At 51.0% G+C, this 20,176-nt stretch overlaps 1 protein-coding gene across 1 annotated transcript in view; it reads right to left on the bottom strand.

The window, feature by feature from the left end:
- Window positions 1-14,775: 14,775 nt before the first annotated feature.
- The window catches only part of LOC140458939 (hemicentin-1-like), a 77,115-nt gene continuing 71,714 nt past the window's right edge, over window positions 14,776-20,176 (bottom strand). Inside the window, exons 19-21 of the mRNA XM_072553672.1 lie at window positions 19,702-19,786; window positions 17,774-17,928; window positions 14,776-14,872 (exon numbers count right to left, since the gene is read on the bottom strand). Of these exons, the coding sequence (XP_072409773.1) occupies window positions 14,776-14,872; window positions 17,774-17,928; window positions 19,702-19,786 (337 nt within the window). The remainder of the gene's footprint in view (window positions 14,873-17,773; window positions 17,929-19,701; window positions 19,787-20,176) is intronic.

Here is a 20,176-nt window from a genome sequence, read left to right as displayed (position 1 = left end):
TAAACAGGGTGTGCCTTGTTGTCATAGTGGCTCTTTCAGTCACTAGGAATTTCCTGGGGATGGAAAAAGCCAGTTCAGGAGTTTTGCAAAGACTGAGCAAGGAAAAATGTTCAGAATCGGTAAACAAAGTGGAGTTGGGTTTGCCAGTGTCTGTGAGGAAAGGGGAGATACTTGTTGCAATCATGCAGCATTTACAATGGCCAGGACCACCATCAGAATCTTTGGAAATGGTTAAAATGCAATTGCAAATGAAGCAGTGTGGGTTAGAGGCAAAAGAATAGCCCTGGCAGAACAAAAGAACAGAGAAAAGGAAATGAAACAACTTGAATTACAATAAACAGCAGAGGAAAAAGAAAAGGCGAGGAAGTCTCCAGCAGAAGAAAGGGTGGGATACAGAGAGAGAGAGAGAGAGAGAGAGAGAGAGAGAGAGAGAAGAAAGAGACACAAGGAGCGAGAGAAGAGTCAGAGAAAGAGGCAAGATTTGACCTTCAGGGTCATAGAGGTGTACAGCACCGAAACAGACCCTTCGGTCCACCCTGTCCATGCCGACCAGATATCCCGACCCAATCTAGTCCCACCTGCCAGCACCCGCCCCATATTTCTCCGAACCCTTCCTATTCATGTCCCCATCCAAACCCTCTTAAATGATGCAATTGTACCACCCTCCACCACTTCCTCTGGCAGCTCATCCATACACGTACCACCCTATGTGTGTGAAAAAGTTGCCCCACTTTTATATCTTTCCCCACTCAATCTAAACCCATGCCCTCTAGTTGCGGACTCTCCGACCCCAGGGAAAAGACCTTGTCTATTTACCCTATCCATGCCCCTCATGATTTTATAAACCTCTATAAGGTCACCCCTCAGCCTCCGACGCTCCGGGGAAAACAGCCCCAGCCTGTTCAGCCTCTCCCTGTAGCTCAGACCCTCCAACCCTGGCAACATCCTTGTAAATCGTTTCCGAACCGGTTGGAACTGAAAGCCCAAAGTCAAGTTAAAATGTAGGAGGTAGAGGTGAAAGTCGGAAGAATGATGAGGGCGGTGACGGAGAGCAATCCCATCTGAGTTAAAGGCCTGGTGGGATCTGTTTAAATATGTTCAAACATCACCAACGTTCAACAAGATGGATCGAGAAGCCTTTTTCATTCCATTTGAGAAAATGGCTGAACAAATGAAATGGTCAGTGACCATGTGGGTATTGTTGATTCAAACAAAGTTGGTGTGTAGAGCCAGTGAAGTATTTACATTGCTATCACAGGAGGTACCTGGTGAGGGTAATGAGGTGAAAAGTGCTGTCTGAAGTGCATACAAGCTAATACCAGAAGCCTACGTTTTAGGAGTCTAAGGAGGGACCCTGGTCAAACATACATTGAGTTTGAAAAGATGACGAAAACTAATTTTAATGGTTGGATAAGGACATACAAATTAGAGAGGAGAAATATTCATTGAGAACCTTGTGCGTTTATGAGACATTACTATACAGGAAGAGTTACTGCTTCAGAGTAAAATAATCTATTCTTCTGTTAAGTTTTCCTCCAGAGAGTTAAGTTATTTTAAGTTCCTCTTTCTTTTGTTTGTACCTTAACTATAGCGTTTGAATAAATTGTGTTTGCTGAACATTGATGACCAATCGAATTGCATCTGGAACATCGCAGTTACCTTTTAAATAAGAAAAGATTAGGGTCTAGCATACCTTCCTAATATATTTTGAGGGGGTCTGGTCTGATCCATAACACCTGTTATTAGCACGTCACTCAGAAAAATGGTGACCTGAGGTAAATGTTTTCTGTCGTCTGCTGCAAAATGGCACAGGCTGACGATACCACAAATGGCAGTCCCATAGATTGGTACAAACCCTTATGGTATTAATTGTAGCATATTTCTGCAATTGCAGGTGCGCGTAGATCATTCTGGCTTTGTGGTGCTGGAAGAGCACAGCAGTTCAGGCAGCATCCAAGTAGCTTCGAAATCGACGTTTCGGGCAAAAGCCCTTCATCAGTTCATGTCGAGCTTTGTGAAGGACAAAACCCCTAGCCCAGCTTGACATACCCAATCGTCTAGGCGAGGGACTGAGTATTTATCCAGCTGTGACAAGCAGTTTGCTGTTTGTTTAAAATCCCACAAAGGTGAACTGAACCATCTGCTTTCACAATGTGTGACCAGTACTTCCCATTCTGCAAACCGTACTGGTCACTTTCCGACCTCCTGATTCCTGCCTCTGCTTTCGCCCAGAAGGGAAATGGCACTGTGCGGGTCTTGCAGAATTGGGGAATTGGCTTCCTGGTCAATATGCAGAATGGTCTTGGTGCCTTTCATAGTCCCTAGACTTTATGGAAGAATGTTTGGGTATTTAATTAGGACTTCACTCGGGAAGCCATTTTCTAATCGCAAAATGTTGAGCTAATTAAGGTGCATCTTTCTCAACCAGTTCCACCCCATTAAGCTTTGCTGCCATCAGGACCAGCTGCTTTTGTAAACGAGACTGAAACGGAAGTTGAACCCTTAATCTGTAATGGCTCCCTGGTGTAGGCTCTCTATCTTACACAGACTTGAGGGTTGGAGTCCAGAGTGTTTTGTTAAAGATTCTATAATCACTGCCGCACCCCCACTGGTATCAACCTCATTGAGAAGCAGGTGACCATTTATTTCGATTGTTTCTGATTTGGATGTCACTAAGCAATTTAGCTGTTCCAACACAGTTCTCTCACTCACCTCAGGCTTAGTGGGACTCTTTTGCTGCGTCGAGTCTGCATACTGGCAGCAACTACAATGGCTCGCTGGCCTGAATCCTGAAGAAAATTTTAACCCTTTGGCTGAGGCTTGGTTTTGTTTTGGGGGTTTTGCTGTGGGCTGACCTAGAGTCCCTCCATTCAGGATGTGTCCTGAGTGAGGCTGTGCAGTTGCCTTCACTCAAGTGGCATTCCCCAAGCTCAGTCGGACTGGTGAGAGTGTCCACTTCCATCGGAATACCCTGTAACTCATGTGCTCCACTGGCCATTTTCCAATGATAACTCCAGTTGTAATGCCTGTTTGAAGTCCCAATGGGCTTCAGCTAGTAGGCGCTTTTGCATGGTTATCTCATTAATCCCACGTACCAAGCAGCCTCTCAGCATCACATTAAGGGTTAAACCAAAGTTACATGCTTCTGCCAGTCATCTTAACCTCACCAAAAATTCCAACATGGACTCCCCTGGTAAAACCGATAGCATCTCAGAATCAGAGGAGGTTTGGGGTTGTTATATTCCTTGACCAAATCCATCAATTGGAAATGTTTTAATATCTGATACATCAGGATACATTCAGCTCCTAATAACCGAAAAAGCTGCAGATCCGCAAGCTGTCAGGAGAATTACTCATTGCTTTCCATCTACACCAGTGTCAGTTGCCTGGAAAAATCAACACATTCTTTCCACACACTGGGCCCAGTCTTCAACAACAGGATCAAATGAGTCAAGTTTCCCAAATAATGGCATGATGCCAGAAATATTTATTGGGTGAAAGTTAGGACTGCAGATTAGAGTGGAATGTGTGGTGCTGGAATAGCACGCAAGGTCAGGCTGCGTCTGAGTAGCAGGAAAATCAATGTTTTGGGCAAAAGCCCTTCATCAGGAATGAGGCTAGGAGCAATGGGGGGTGGAGAGATAAGTGGAGGTGGTGGGGGATGGAGCAGGGGGAAAGGTAGCTGAGAGTGCAACAGGTGGATGGAGGTGGGGGTAAAGCTGTTTCGGGCCATCATCTATCACTTTTGCCCCCACCTCCATCCACCTATTGCACTCTCAGTTACCATCCCCCCCCCAGCCCCATCCCCTCCCATTTACCTCGCCACCCCCAAGGCTCCCACTCTCACTCATGATCAAGGGCATTTGCCCGAAACGTTGATTCTCCTGCTCCTCGGACGCTGCCTGACCTGCTGTGCTTTTCCAGCACCACACTCTCGACCCAGAAATGATTACACCAACTCAAAGACAACCATTGTGAGTGAATTTCTTCAGGAACGTGCATAACTCTCATCGCCACTGAAATAACTCCACATAGAGACCAGTATCCTGTCACCAGGTCCCCCTTTATTTACACGTGGAGAGATTTTGACACTGATCCAGTTCCCTCGGAACCAGCTCTCAGAGTGAGCAGAACCTCTGACACTGCTGTTTCTATCTGTCAGCCAGGGCTCCCTGATTGGAATGGGTTAACATCCCCAATCAGGGAACTCAAATTCAGGAGCTTTACCTGGCTGATCTTATTACACACACTGTATGACTTCTCATGGAAATTTCCCGTGTAAACATGTCACGCTGCAACGACATCTTCCTGCCACTGGTGATGCTGAGTGATCATCATTTTGGTTTTCTCAGACACTGGTAGTAACCGTCCTGTTGTTTTTACCGGGACCATTTGGAGTCAGAGGATCCTTATGACCCTGACTGAAAGACATTTCCAGGGCTGCAGATGATAGATTTCCCCACAGTGTGGAAACAGACCATTCAGCCCAACATTTTAATATTGACCCTCCAAAGACCATTCCCACCTAGAACCATCCCTGTACCCTTTCCCTGTAACCCTGCATTTCCCATGGCTAACCCACCTAACCAGGACATCCTCAGACACTATGGGACAATTTCCCATGGCTGCACATCTCTGGACTGTGGGAGGAAACCGGAGCACCCGGAGGAAACCCACGCAGACACGGGGAAAACGTGCAAACTCCACACAGACATCCGCCTGAGGCTGGAATCAAACCTGGAATCCTGGCGGTGTGAGGCAGCAGTGCTACCAAAGCCACTATGTGTGGGAGGTGTGGAGTCTCTTGGGTTAATCTCACCACCAGTCCCCTCACTCTCAGATGAGACAGCAACCCCTTGAGCCTCGGGGTCTATGACAATTTCAATAACCCTTTACAATGTTGTGAAGAAGTGCCTGGGGGAATGTCGCTGCTGCTGCTGTAAAGCGAGGATTCTGGCCAAACGTGTTCCTTCTCAATAGAGCACCCAATGTCCTGGGTGTCAAATGGCAGCTGATGTATGGTCATGAGAGCTGGCTTGGGCAGTGGGGGGAGGAGGGAATTTTTAGAATGCTATTAAACAGTGCTGCAGCATTGCCTGCTGTTGTCCTGTGTTGATCAGAGTGAAGATGGGGGGGGGGGAATGGTGTGTTGATGAATAAAGAGATAAGTACCCATTCCCTTGTAGGGAGGGGACTTGTGGCACAGTGACAGTGAAGCTCCGAATTCGAGGACCACACCATTCAGATTCCAGTCTGGAACTGCTCCCTATTCAGTGTGGCCACAACTCCACGGGGAAATGCAGACCATCAATGATTGTGCCCCATGGTCCCAGAAGCTGTCTCAAAACATCCAGAATCCCCCTGAGACCAACAAAATGATCAATTTGGCTGATTGCCTGTGTGTTGAGAAAATCAGAATTCACACGAAGTTCCATCATGGACAGAAGGTAAGTCCACATCGTAACACCAGTGACTTTAAGATGAGAAAAGAAAGAATTTGCAATTTACTTCTATGGAAGTTAAACTATAACCCTTTAAAAACTCCAGGTCCACACAGATTCATTTGTGCTTTTGACAGACAAAGACAGTTGGTTTAACACATATACTACGATGGATAAGTAATATTGACAGGAGAAATAAAATTCTGAATGTAAACAGTACAGGCCATAAATTGGAAAGTTACTTTCTCACAGTCTTACGGATTTCACGAAGGATGACAATGCTGTCTACAGGCGATGGCCAAGCTTTGATTCAGTGGTTGAACAGTTGGCCCTCGGTCTTTTCTTGTTTTAGAATGCTTTCCTTTTTAGTTCTAAATCACACAACAACAGGTTATAGCCCAACAGTTTTATTTGGAAGGACTAGCTTTCAGACCGCTGCTCCTTCCTCTTCAGGGAGAGAGGGAGAGGTGAGAGGGAGAGGTTTTCTGTCTGCAGTCTGGTAGCTTCTCTCTCCTGAACACTCCTTAACACTCTATAGTTCAACAAGTTGGTCCTCAGGCAGATTGTCCTTAAAGTGAAGAATCTTTGTTGACACTTGAGTACAGAGTTCCCCTCCTCAGTGGTTCAAATAGTGACTTTGCATCACAGAGCTCAAGAAAGATGCAGCATGTGACAATTTGAGTTGCAAAACTCTCATGGTGTTTTTGATATAGCAGTGCAAGTTCTGTCTCAGTTATTTAACCCAAGGGAGAAATCCATGCGGTCCCTTACAGCAGGTGGTAATAGTGAGGGAGCTACTGGGACAGCAATAAGCCAGGGTTAACTGCAATGCGACACCTTATTCACGTGGAAAGATTCTATGTGCAGGCATTGTTTTCCCATGGGCAAGCAAGCACCATTCCAAGATATCGGAGTGTAATTGCTGAGGGAGTGCCACACTGTTGGAGGGTCAGTGCTGAGGGAGCATCGCACTATCAGAGGGTCAGTGCTGAGGGAGTGCCATACTGTCAGAGGGTCAGTGCTGAGGGAGTGTGCACTGTCGGAGGGTCAGTGCTGAGGGAGTGGACACTGTCGGAGGGTCAGTGCTGAGGGAGTGCCGCACTGTTGGAGGGTCAGTGCTGATGGAGTGTGCACTGTCGGAGGGTCAGTGCTGAGGGAGTGGACACTGTCGGAGGGTCAGTGCTGAGGGAGTGCCATACTGTCAGAGGGTCAATGCTGAGGGAGTGAAACATTGTCAGAGGGCCAGTGCTGTGGGAGTGTGCACTGTCGGAGGGTCAGTGCTGAGGGAGTGGACACTGTCGGAGAGTCAGTGCTGAGGGAGTGGGCACTGTCGGAGGGTCAGTACTGAGGGAGTGGACACTGTCGGAGCGTCAGTGCTGAGGGAGCGCCGCGCTGTTGGAGAGTCAGTGCTGATGGAGTGAGCACTATTAGAGGGTCAGTGCTGATGGAAGTGGCACTGTCAGGGGGTCACTGCTGAGGGAGTGCCGCACCCTTGGAGGGTCAGTGCTGTGGGTGTGGGCACTGTCGGACGGTCAGCACACAGGGAGTGGGCACTGTCGGAGGGTCAGTGCTGAGGAATTGCTACACTCTCCCTCATTCCCGGCACACAACCTCCCACAACAAGGTAACTGTTTCTGTTCTGACGGTTACTGGGCACAAGATTCCTTCTACTGTCACTGAATCATTACCAGGGTACCAACCCCCCCTGGAAAAAGTCTTTATGGTACAGAAAGAGGCCATTTGGCATAGCATCTCTGTACTATCCTGTTAAGTAACCCAGTCAGAGCCAATCCCTCAGCCCAGACCAGGCTCATTATCAGGGGCCACGGGGTCCCGGTGTTACTGGGTGGTTCTAGCCCTCAGGCAGACATTATCAAGTGGCTCCTCTTTGTTTCTGTCCCTCCGGGGTCTGGGAGCTGGCCCCAAACTTAATGATCACATACTTGACACAGTCATTGGTGGTGGGGGGAGGGGAGGGGGAAGAGGAGGTGGGGGGAGTGTTCCTGCAAGTCCGTGCTCTCAGTCATCATTATGTTTTCATACACCATCCTCTCCTTCGCCTGGAGGGAATACAACATCAGCAGCAGCAGCAGAGTCCGCCGACAATGCTGCTCAGCAACATGCATTTAGATAGCGCCTCGCCCTGTTCAACATATCACAGCAACACAATCCAACACCAAATAACTTCGGGGAACAGTGTGGATCAGCTTATCCAGTTTCTCTCCCATCTCTAGCACCCCAGTCTCACTGTCTACCTCTTTCTGCATATCACTCTCTCTCTCTCCCTCTGTGTATCTCTACCTTTGTATCTCTTGCTCTATCTCCTCTCCCTATTTCTGCCGTTCTATCGCAATACCTCTCAATTTACTATCTCTATCTCTTTATCCCCCAATATTTATGTGTCACTCTCTCTATCCCGCTGACTCTCTTAATGCTCTTTCGATGTTGCTCTGTTTCACTCCATCTTTCTTGCTCTCTCCAAATAACTGCCTCCATATTTCTATGTCACTGTGCCTCTCTATCACTAAACCTGTCTCATTCACTCTATCACTTTCAGTACCGAGATAGTACTGCACTGTGGGAGGGTCAGTGGTGAGGAAGCAAGCACTGTCGAAGGGTAAGTGCTGAGGGATCGGGCGCTGTCAGAGGGTCAGTGCTGAGCGAATGTCACAATAGTGAAGGGTCAGTGCTAAGGGACTGCTGCACTGTAAGACGGCCAGTGCTGAGGGAGCACCGCACTGTTGTAGGGTCTGTACTGAGAGTGTGCTACACTGTTGGAGGGTCAGTCCTGATAGAGTGCCGCATTGTCAGAGGGTCAATGCTGAGGGAGTGGGCACTGTCGGAGGGTCAGTGCTGAGGGAGTGCCACACTGTTGGAGGGTCAGTGCTGAGGGAGCACCGCACTATCAGAGGGTCAGTGCTGAGGGAGTGCCATACTGTCAGAGGGTCAGTGCTGAGGGAGTGAAACATTGTCAGAGGGCCAGTGCTGTGGGAGTGTGCACTGTCGGAGGGTCAGTGCTGAGGGAGTGGACACTGTCGGAGGGTCAGTGCTGAGGGAGTGGGTACTGTCAGAGGGTCAGTGATGAGGGAGTGGGTACTGTCAGAGGGTCAGTGCTGAGGGAGTGGGCACTGTCAGAGGGTCAGTGCTGAGGGAGTGGGCACTGTCAGAGGGTCAGTGCTGAGGGAGTGGGCACTGTTGGAGGGTCAGTGCTGAGGGAGTGGGCACTGTCAGAGGGTCAGTGCTGAGGGAGTGGGCACTGTTGGAGGGTCAGTGATGAGGGAGTGGGCACTGTCGGAGGGTCAGTGATGAGGGAGTGGGCACTGTTGGAGGGTCAGTGATGAGGGAGTGGGTACTGTCAGAGGGTCAGTGCTGAGGGAGTGTGCACTGTCGGAGGGTCAGTGCTGAGGGAGTGGGCACTGTCGGAGGGTCAGTGCTGAGGGAGTGGGCACTGTCGGAGGGTCAGTGATGAGGGAGTGGGCACTGTCGGAGGGTCAGTGCTGAGGGAGTGGGTACTGTCGGAGGGTCAGTGCTGAGGGAGTGGGCACTGTTGGAGGGTCAGTGATGAGGGAGTGGGCACTGTTGGAGGGTCAGTGATGAGGGAGTGGGCACTGTCGGAGGGTCAGTGCTGAGGGAGTGGGCACTGTTGGAGGGTCAGTGATGAGGGAGTGGGCACTGTTGGAGGGTCAGTGCTGAGGGAGTGGGTACTGTCGGAGGGTCAGTGATGAGGGAGTTCTGCACTCTCCTCTGTTCCCAGCACACACCCTCCCACAACATGGTAACTGTTTCTGTTCTGACGGTTACTGGGTCCATGGTTCCTTCTGTTGTCACTGAATCATTCCCATGTTATGGGAGGGTGTCTGCTGGGGGCATGGGAGAGAGTGGCACTCCCTCAGTACTGACCCTCTGGCCCCTCTGGAGCCATCATTCCGATGGGACGGTCTGGGGGCTCTCGGATGGAATGTCGGGTCTGCACTCGATGTCTCTCCGTCCCTGGGATTGAACCCAGCCAGTGAGTGTCCTCACCCAGCCTCCGCTAACCCGCTTCCTCCAGCCTCTTGGGGACGAGGGCTGTTGTACCTGGGACGGAGATGGTGCCTTCTTTATCAAGCTGTAGGTGTCTGTCGGATCATTGTCAGGTCTCCCTTTCAGAGGCTTCTTCCCTTTCCCCCTGTGAATGTCAGAAAGCACACTATGAGCTGGAAGGAGCAAAAATTATTACAGAGAGTTCTCCTCCCTGTATCTTCCCCATCTGCACACACGCAGACAGAGATGCACACATACATATATACACACATATGCAAAGAGACACACATATATGGACACAGAAACACACTAACAGATACACACAGATGCGCGTGCACTGACTGACTCAGATACGCATACACGCACACACACACACACACACACACACACACACACTCCATGACTTGCAGGTACAAACTGGAAACTTGACCTCACCCCTCATTCCGGTCATGGTCTGAGGGGAGCCCCGGGTCAAATACAATCCCCACATCCGCCCCAACCCCAGTCCCGTCACACAACAAACCCATATAACCCCTACCCCTAACACACGACAAACCCACATACCCCCAAATCCCAACACCTTCCAAAACCATATGCCCCCCAACACCCTCCAAACCCATATACCCCCCAACACCCCCAAACCCATACATCCCCCACCCCCAATACCATCCAAACCCATACATTCTCCACTCCAAACCCATATAGCCCCACTCCTAAAACCCTCCAAATTCATACACTCCACACCCCCAGCACCCTTCAAACCCATATACTCCCCATCCCCAATACCCTCCAAACCCATATTCCTCAACATCCTCCAAATCCATACACCTCCAACACCCTCCAAACCCACATGCACCCTACCCCTAAAATCTGACAAGCCCATATATCCCCAAAATGTTCCAAACCCAAATACCCCCATGCTCAACACCCTCTTAACTCATATACCCTCACCCCCAAAATCCTCCAAACCTATATTTCCCACATCCCAACACCCACCAGACACATGTAGCCCCTACCCCCACACCTTCTAAATGCATATACCCCCACCCAAACACCCTGCAAACCCATATATTCCCCTTATCCCACCAATTGCTCCAAGCTCTTCCTTCACTCAGCATCAAAAAGATTAGTTAATATTATTGTAATTACTGCCTGATTGAAATGCTGTGTCGGGGAATGAATTAATCTTTGCAAAGGGGACCCGTACCAACCGATCTATTTCAAGAATATCTGTGGGATTCACTGACGCGTGAAGGAGGAGATCAAAGAAGGAGGCCATTCGGGCCATCATTCTTGTGCCAGCTCTTCAAACGAGCAGCATTCCCTGGTATCCATCTCCTCCTTACCCTCTATCTCTTTGCCCCCCATTTCTATCCCAAACCCCATCCAGTGACTCTATCCCCCAATCCCTTCCCTTTCCCCCTATCCCATCTCTCTGACCCCCCATCTCTATTCCAATCCCCATCCAATGCCACTTCCCAACGCTCCAATTGAACCTCCCCCACATTTCCCCGCATTTCCAGACAGTACATGCCACACCCTAACTACTCGCTGGAGGAGCACGATTTCCTCTCTGAAATCCCCTCACTCCATCTGCTCATCACTTCAACTCTATGCCCCTCTCCCTTTCATGTTCACTTTCTGAGCGGGAACAGCTTCTCCCTATCGACTCTGTCCACCCCAACACCACCCCCCCCCCCACCATGATTTTGAAAAACTCGATTGAATCTCCCTCTCCGTCAGCCTTCTTCTCTCCCAGGAGAACAGTCCCCAATGTCTTGAATCCATCCTCATCATGGAGGGCTCTCATCCCTGGACCCATTCCTGTGAATCCTCTCTCTTTCCCATCTTCCCGATAATGTGGGGCCCACACTGGACACAATCCCCCAGTTGAGGCTGAACCAAGGTCTTGTTCAGACCCAGCATCACCTCCTGCCTCCTGTGGTGGACACATAGAAAGTAGGAGCAGGGGTAGGCCATTCAGCCCTTCAAGCCATTCAAGATCATGGTTGTTGATCCAACACGATCCCACGTTCCCACTTTCTCCCCCATTCCCTTTGATCCCTTTACCCCAAAGAGCTAGATCGAACTCCTTCTTCAATGTTCTGGCCTCAACAGTGTCCTGTGGGAGAGAATCCCACAGGCTCCCCCAGTCTCTGGGTGAAGACATTTCTCCTCATCTCAGTTATCCCCCGTCTCCCTTAGACTGTGACTCCCTGGATCCGAACTCTCCCCACCCTGGATATTGGGAACATTCTTCCTGTGTTGACCCTGTCTGGTCCTATTCAATGTTACTCTGTTGAGAAATGCCAGTGTACCAACGGGATAGAAAGAGGCCATTTGGCCAAGCAGCTCTGTACTATCCCCCATTAAGTAACCCGTTCAGCGCCAATCCCTCGTCCCGGCTCATTCTCCAGTGCCACGGGGTCCCGGTGTTACTGGGTGGTTCTCGCCCTCACTCAGACATTACCAAGTGGCTCCTCTTTGTTTCTGTCCCTCCGGGGTCTGGGAGCTGGCCTCAAACTTAATGGTTGCATACTTGACACAGTCATCCGGGGGGGAGTGCCCCTGAGAGTCCGTGCTCTTGGCCATCATCACGTTCTCATACACCGTCCTCTCCTTCGCCTGCATAGAATACAACAACAACAGAATCAGTGGATATTGCTGCTCAGCAACATGCATTTAGATAGCGCCTTGCCCTGCTCAACATATCACAGCAACACAATCCTACACTAAACAACTTCATAGATAGTATGGACCAGCTTATCCAGTTTATCACCCATCTCTCTCACCCTCAGTCTCTGTCAACATCTCTCTGCATATCACTCTCTCTATCTCACTCTCTCTCTCCCTCTGTGTATTTCTATCTCTGTATCTCTTGCTCTATCTCTTCTCCGTATCTCTGCCATTCTATCGCATTACCTCTCAATTTACAATCTCTATCTCTTTATCTCACATTATTTGTGTATCACTCTCTCTATCTCTCTGGCTCTCTAATGCTCCTTCTCTGTTGTTCTCTAACTGTTTCTCTCTATATCTCTCCACGTTCAAGTCTTTCGCCATCTCTTTCTTTATCAATCTATTGCCATCTTTACTTCTGTTTCTCTCCATTTATCTCTCTTTCTCTCTCTGCAAATAACTGCCTCCATATTTCCAGCTCACTGTGCCTCTCTGTGACTGAACTTGTCTTGATCATTCTGTCACTTTCAGTACCGAGAGAGTACTGCACTGCTGGAGAGTCAGTGCTGAGGAAGTGGGCACTGTTAGTGGGCCAGTGCTGAGCGAGTGTCACACGAGTGAAGGATCAGGGCTGAGGGAGTGCTGCACTGTTGGACGGTCAGTACTGAGTGACTATCACGCTGTCAAAGAGTCAGTGCTGAGTAACTGTCACAGTGTTGGAGGGTCAGTGCTGAGGTAGTGGGCACTGTCGGAGGGTCAGTGCTGAGGCAGTGCTGCATTGTCGGAGGGTCAGTGCTGAGGGAGTGCTGCATTGTCGGAGGGTCAGTGCTGAGAGATTAGATTACTTACTTCGGCCCAACAAGTCCACACCGCCCCGCCGAAGCGTAACCCACCCATACCCCTACATGTACATCTACATCTAGATCTACATCTACCCCTTACCTAACACTACGGGCAATTTAGCATGGCCAATTCACCTGACCTGCACATCTTTGGACTGTGGGAGGAAACCAGAGCACCCGGAGGAAACCCACGCAGACACGGGGAGAACGTGCAAACTCCACACAGTCAGTCGCCTGAGGCGGGAATTGAGGCGGGAGTGGACACTGTGAGGCAGCAGTGCTAACCACTGTGCCACCGTGCCGCCCACTGTCGGAGGGTCAGTGCTGAGGGAGTGGGCACTGTCAGAGGGTCAGTGCTGAGGGAGTGCTGCACTGTCAGAGAGTCAGTGCTAAGGGAGTGCTGCACTGTCGGAGGGTCAGTGCTGAGGGTGTGCTGCAGTGTTGGAGGGTCAGTGCTGAGGGAGTGCTGCACTGTCGGAGGGTCAGTGCTGAGGGAGTGGGCACTGTCGGAGGGTCAGTGCTGAGGGAGTGGGCACTGTCAGAGGGTCAGTGCTGAGGGAGTGCTGCACTGTCGGAGAGTCAGTGCTAAGGGAGTGCTGCACTGTCGGAGGGTCAGTGCTGAGGGTGTGCTGCAGTGTCGGAGGGTCAGTGCTGAGGGAGTGCTGCACTGTCGGAGGGTCAGTGCTGAGGGAGTGGGCACTGTCGGAGGGTCAGTGCTGAGGGAGTGGGCACTGTCAGAGGGTCAGTGCTGAGTGAGTGCCGCACTGTCGGAGGGTCAGTGCTGAGGGAGTGCCGCACTGTCAGAGGGTCAGTGCTGAGGGAGTGCCGCACTGTCGGAGGTGTCAGTGCTGAGGGAGTGGGCACTGTCGGAGAGTCAGTGTTAAGGGAGTGCTGCACTGTCGGAGAGTCAGTGCTAAGGGAGTGAGCACTGTCAGAGGGTCAGTGCTGAGTGAGTGGGCACTGTTGGAGGGTCAGTGCTGAGGGAGTGGGCACTGTCAGAGGGTCAGTGCTGAGTGAGTGCCGCACTGTCAGAGGGTCAGTGCTGACAGAGTGCCGCACTGTCAGAGGGTCAGTGCTGAGTGAGTGCCGCACTGTCAGAGGGTCAGTGCTGAGTGAGTGTCGCACTGTCAGAGGGTCAGTGCTGAGTGAGTGCCGCACTGTCAGAGGGTCAGTGCTGAGTGAGTGCCGCACTGTCAGAGGGTCAGTGCTGAGTGAGTGCCGCACTGTCAGAGGGTCAGTGCTGAGGGAGTGGGCACTGTCAGAGGATCAGTGCTGAGGGAGTGGGCACTGTCTGAGGGTCAGTGCTGAGTGAGTGCCGCACTGTCAGAGGGTCAGTGCTGAGTGAGTGCCGCACTGTCAGAGGGTCAGTGCTGAGTGAGTGCCGCACTGTCAGAGGGTCAGTGCTGAGGGAGTGGGCACTGTCAGAAGATCAGTGCTGAGGGAGTGGACACTGTCTGAGGGTCAGTGCTGAGTGAGTGCCACACTCTATCCTGTTCCCACTTCACACCCTCCCACAACACACTTTCTTTTCTGATGGTTACTGGGTCCAAGCTTCCTTCTGTTGTCATTCCCATGTTATGGGAGGGTGTCTGCTGGTAGCATGAGAGTGGCATTCCCTCAGTACTGACCCTCTGGAGCCATCGCTCTGATGGGATGGTCTCGGGGCTCTCGGATGGAATGCCGTGTCTGCACTCTCTGTCTCTCCGTCCCTGGGATTGAACCCAGCCAGTGAGTGTCCTCACCCAGCCTCCGCTAACTCGCTCCCTCCAACCTTTTGGGAACTAGGGCTGTTATACCTGGGATGGAGATGGTGCCTTCTGTATCAAGCTGTAGGTGATCGTTGGATCATTGTCAGGTCTCCCTTTCAGAGGCTTCTTCCCTTTCCCCCTGTGAATGTCAGAAAGCACACGATGAGCTGGAAGGAGCAATAAATATCTCTGGGACCTCTCCTCTCTGTGTCTTCCCCATCCGCGCACACACAGACAGAGACACACCAATGCGCGCACACACACAGACACACACACACACACACACACACACACACACACACACACACACACACAGACACACATGCATACAAACAAACATGGAGATACACAGGTACATACACAGGTTCTTCGTCATATTCTCAAACAGGGAGATAGACATACACACATCTCACACACACACACACACACACACAAACACACACAGACACACACACACACACACACACACACACACACTCCATGACTTGCAGGTACAAACTGGAAACCTGACCCCACCCCTCATTCCAGTGATGGTCCGGGCTGGAGCCTCGGGTCAAATACAATCCCCACATCCACCCCAACCCCAGCTCCATCACACAACAAACCCATATCCCCCCTACCCCTAACACATGACAAACCCATATACCCCCTACCCCTAACACATGACAAACCCATACACCACCCATCCCCAAAACCCTCCAAACCATATAACCATCACCTCCCAACACCCTCCAATCCCATATACCCTCAGCTCCAATACCCTACACGACCCATGCACCCCCCCAAACCCATTCCCAACAGTCTCCAGATCCATATAGCCGCCACCCCAAAAGCCTCCAGATCCAAATACCCCCACTCCCAACACCCTCTAAACCCATATACCCCCCAACACCCTCCAAACCCATAGATCCCCCTTATCCCACCAATTGCTCCAACCCCTTCCTTTGCTCAGCATCAAAACGATTAATTAATATTATTGTAATTACAGCCAGATTGAAACGCTGTGTTTGGGAATGAATTAAACTCTGCAGTGGGGACCTGTAAGCACCCCTCCGTTTCAGGAGGTCTCTGGGAGTCACAACACAGAGGAGGTCATTTGGGCCATCATCCCTGTGCTAGCTCTTCAAATGGGCAGCATTTCCTAGTGACCATCTCCTCCATCTCCCTGCGCCCCCCCCCCCCCCCCCCCCCATTTCTGTCCCAAACCCCATCCAATGGCTCTATTTCCCAATCTCTTCCCTTTCCCCCCCATCTCCCAGTTCCCCAATGGGCGGCACAGTGGCTCAGTGGTTAGCCCTGCTGCCTCACAGCACCAGGGTCCCAGGTTTGATTCCAACCTCTGGCGTTGTCTGTGTGGAGTTTGCATATTCTCCTCGTATCTGCGTGGGTTTCCTCCGGGTGCTCCGGTTTCCTCCCACAGTCCAAAAATGTGCAGGTCAGGTGAATTGACCATGTTCAATTGCCCATAGTGTTAGGTGCATTAGTCAGAGGGCAAAAGGGGTTTGGATGGGTTAGTCTTTGGAGAGTCGGTGTGGACTTGTTGGGCCGAAGGGCCTGTTTCCACACTGTAGGGAATCTAATCTAATCCCCATCCAATGGCTGTATCCCCAAACCCCTCCCTTTCCTCCCCATCTTCCGGCCCCCATTTCAATCTCAGTTCCCATCCAATGGCTCTATCCCCAGTCCCTTCACTCCCCCCCCCCATCTCTCTTCTAATCCCCATCTGATGCCCCTCCCCGATGCTCCAATTGAACCTCCCTCCTCTTGCCCCCACATTTCCAGACAGTACATCCCACACCCTAACTACTCACTGCAGGAACACGGTTTCTCCCTCACTCCATCTGCTCGTCACTTTAAATCCTATCTTGTTCCCTTTCCGAGCAGGAACAGCTTCTCCCTATCGACTCTGTCCGTACCCTCCCCTCCCCCGCACATAGTTATGAAACCCTCGATTGAATCTCACTCTCCCTCAGCCTTCCTCTCTCCCAGGGGAACAGTCCCCAACATCTTCAATCCATCCTCATCATGGAGGGTTCTCATCCCTGAACATGTTCCTGTGAATCGCTCGTGCTCTCTCTCTCTCTCTTTCCCATCTTCCCGATAATGTGGGGCCTACAACTGGACCCAATCCCCCAGTTGAGGCTGAACCAAGGTCTTGTTCAGACCCAGCATCACCTCCTGCCTCCTGTGGTGGACACGTAGAAAGTAGGAGCAGGGGTAGGCCATTCAGCCCTTCAAGCCATTCAAGATCACGGTTGTTGATCCAACACGATCCCATGTTCCTACTTTCTCCCCCTTCCCTTTGATCCCTTTACCCCAAAGAGCTAGATCAAACTCCTTCTTCAATGTTCTGGCCTCAACAGCTTTCTGGGGGAGAGAATCCCGCAGGCTCCCCCACATCTCAGTCATCGCCCATCTCCCTTAGACTGTGACTCTCTGAATCCAAACTCCCCCCACCCCGGATATTGGGAACATCCTTCCTGTGTTGACCCTGTCTGGTCCTATTCAATGTTACTCTGTTGAGAAATGCCAGGATTTGGAGGTGCCGGTGTTGGACTGGGGTGTACAAAGTTAAAAATCACACAACACCAGGTTATAGTCCAACAGGTTTAATTGGAAGCGCACTAGCTTTCGGAGCGTTGCTCCTTCATGAGGTGGTAGTGGAGGGCTCAATCCTAACACACAGAATTTAAAGCAAAAATTTACAGTGTGACGTAACTGAAATTTTACATTGAAAAAGGGTTTCACTCCCGTTAAACCTTTCATCTGTTAGAATATCATAATTGTTTCACTTCTTTCATGTGTAAATGACAAAACCTTTTTTTAAAAGTTGCATTCTCAGGTTAGCTGTTAACAATGGTGATAGCTAGACAATATGTTGAAATACCAGAGTACCAATTGGACAGAAAGAGGCCATTTGGCCAAGCAGCTCTGTACTATCCCCCATTAAGTAACCCAGTCAAAGCCAATCCCGGCTCATTCTCCAGTGCCACAGGATCCCATTGCTAGTGGGTGGTTCTAACCCTCAGTCAGACATTACCGAGTGGCTCTTGTTTGATTCTGTCCCTCTGGGGTCTGGGAGCTGGCCCCAAAGTTAATGGTCGCATATTCAACACGGTCATCTGGAGGGGTGTGTCCCTGAGAGTCCGTGCTCTCGGTCATCATCACGTTCTCATACACCGTCCTCTCCTTCGTCTGCAGGGGATACAACAACAGCAGCATCAGGGTCAATCGACAATGCTGCTCAGCAGCGTGCATTTAGATAGCGCCTCGCCCTGTTCAACATATCACAGCAACCCAATCCAACACCAAACAAATTCAGGAGACAGTGTGGATCAGCTTATCCAGTTTATCACCCATCTCTCTCACACCCTCAGTCTCTCTGTCTACCTCTCTCTGCATATCACTCCCGCTCTCTCTCCGTCTGTATCTCTTGTTCTATCTCCTCTGCCTTTCTATAGTTTTACCTCTTGATTTCCTATCTCTGTCTCTTTACCTCTCTTTATTTGTGTATCACTCTCTCGATCTCTCTGGTTCTCGGATGCTCTATCTCTGTTGCTGTCTGTCACTGTTTCTCTCTCGAAATCTCTCTATGTTCTAGTCTGTCTGCATCTCTTTCATGAGCAATCTCTCGATATCTTTATTTGAGTTTTTCTCTCTCTGCAAATAACTGCCTCTATATTTTTACGAAGAGAGTACTGCACTGCTGGAGGGTCAGTGCTATGGGAGCGCCATACTGTCAGAGGGTCAATGCCAAGGGAGTGCCGCACTGTCGGAGGGTCAGTGCTGAGGGAGTACTGCACTGTTGGAGGATCAGTGCTGAGGGAGTGCCGCACTGTCGGAGGGTCAGTACTGAGGGAGTGCCGCACTGTCGGAGGGTCAGTGCTGAGGGAGTGCCGCACTGTCGGAGGGTCAGTGCTGAGGGAGTGCCGCACTGTCGGAGGGTCAGTGCTGAGGGAGCGCCGCACTGTCGGAGGGTCAGTGCTGAGGGAGCGCCGCACTGTCGGAGGGTCAGTGCTGAGGGAGTGCCGCACTGTCGGAGGGTCAGTGCTGAGGGAGTGCCGCACTGTCGGAGGGTCAGTACTGAGGGAGTGCCGCACTGTCGGAGGGTCAGTGCTGAGGGAGCGCCGCACTGTTGGAGGGTCAGTGTCAAGGGGGCAACACACTTTCGGAGAGTCAGTGCTGAGGGAGCACCGCACTGTTGGAGGGTCAGTGATGAGGGAGTGCCGCACTGTCGGAGGGTCAGTGCTAAGGAGTGCCGCAGTTTTGGAGGGTCAATGCTGAGGGAGTGCCACACTGTCGGAGGGTCAGTGCTGAGGGAGTGCCGCAGTGTTGGAGGGTCAATGCTGAGGGAGTGCTGCACAGTTGGAGGATCACTGCCGAGGGAGTGCTGCACTGTCAGACGGTCAGGGCTGAGGGAGTGTCACACTGTTGGTGGGTCAGTGCTGATATTTATCCCTGAACCTACATCACCAGTACGAATAACAGTCATTCCTCTGACTGCAGCCTATGGGCTCTTCCTGTGCTGTCCTCAATGAGAGCAGGGGTCTCACTCTGATATCAAATATCCCCCACTGGCTGTGTTACTTCAGAAGGAGCTGAGTTGGGGACAGGGGCTCAGAGTAGCTGCTCCCATCACCCCCACTCTCCCAGATTGGGGACTGGAAATCTGGGGACTGAGATGGGTATGGGGTCCCAGTCTGTGTTTGGGAATACAGTAAACGCGTTCACTCCCAGCGTGGGCGGGGTGGGTGGGGGGGGGGGGGAGCTGATACCTTTGGAATTCTCTCCCTTGGAGAGTATAATCGCTCAGTATATTCTAGACCGTGAGATCGATCGATCTCTGAGCCCCTGGAAGTGAGACAGTTGATCAGCCACAATCATGTTGAATTGGGTATCAGCTAAGAGGGGAAGAATGGCCTCACAGAGCTTACCCAGCATTGGACTTCCTGCTGTTTCCACACTAACCTGATTCCGTTTCATGACCACGCCATAGACAATGTTTGTTGCCTCAGTGCATTGTGGGCTGGTAGAACCAGTCTTCTTCAATTTCCTGAGAGGACAGAGCACAGATTATTACATTGAGAGAAGGTCCACAGGGCCCTGGGTCAATACCACAGCGCTGGGAACAAGTCCCATAATCCCCCACTCCCTGGGGGAGTGAATTACACATTCCCCTCCCGCACTCCCAGTCGGAGCGAGTCCCACATTCCACCCCCACCCCCCACCCACTGTCTTAGAGAAGGCGTTTCTCCTGAATTCCTCACTGGATTTATTCGGGACTGTCTTAGAGTCACAGAGTTATATGGCATGGAGACAGACCCTTCAGATGGACCAATCCACCATGTTCCCAACAAAACCAGTCCCACTTGCCTGCATTTGGGCTATATCCCTCCAAATCTTTCCTATTTATATACTTATCTAAATGTCTTTTAAATGTTGT

This window comes from Chiloscyllium punctatum, chromosome 34 (assembly GCF_047496795.1).
Source record: "Chiloscyllium punctatum isolate Juve2018m chromosome 34, sChiPun1.3, whole genome shotgun sequence".
NCBI classification, from domain to species: Eukaryota; Metazoa; Chordata; class Chondrichthyes; order Orectolobiformes; family Hemiscylliidae; genus Chiloscyllium; species Chiloscyllium punctatum.
Note: the sequence above shows the minus strand (reverse complement) of the source record. Positions and strands in the feature narration are given on the sequence as shown.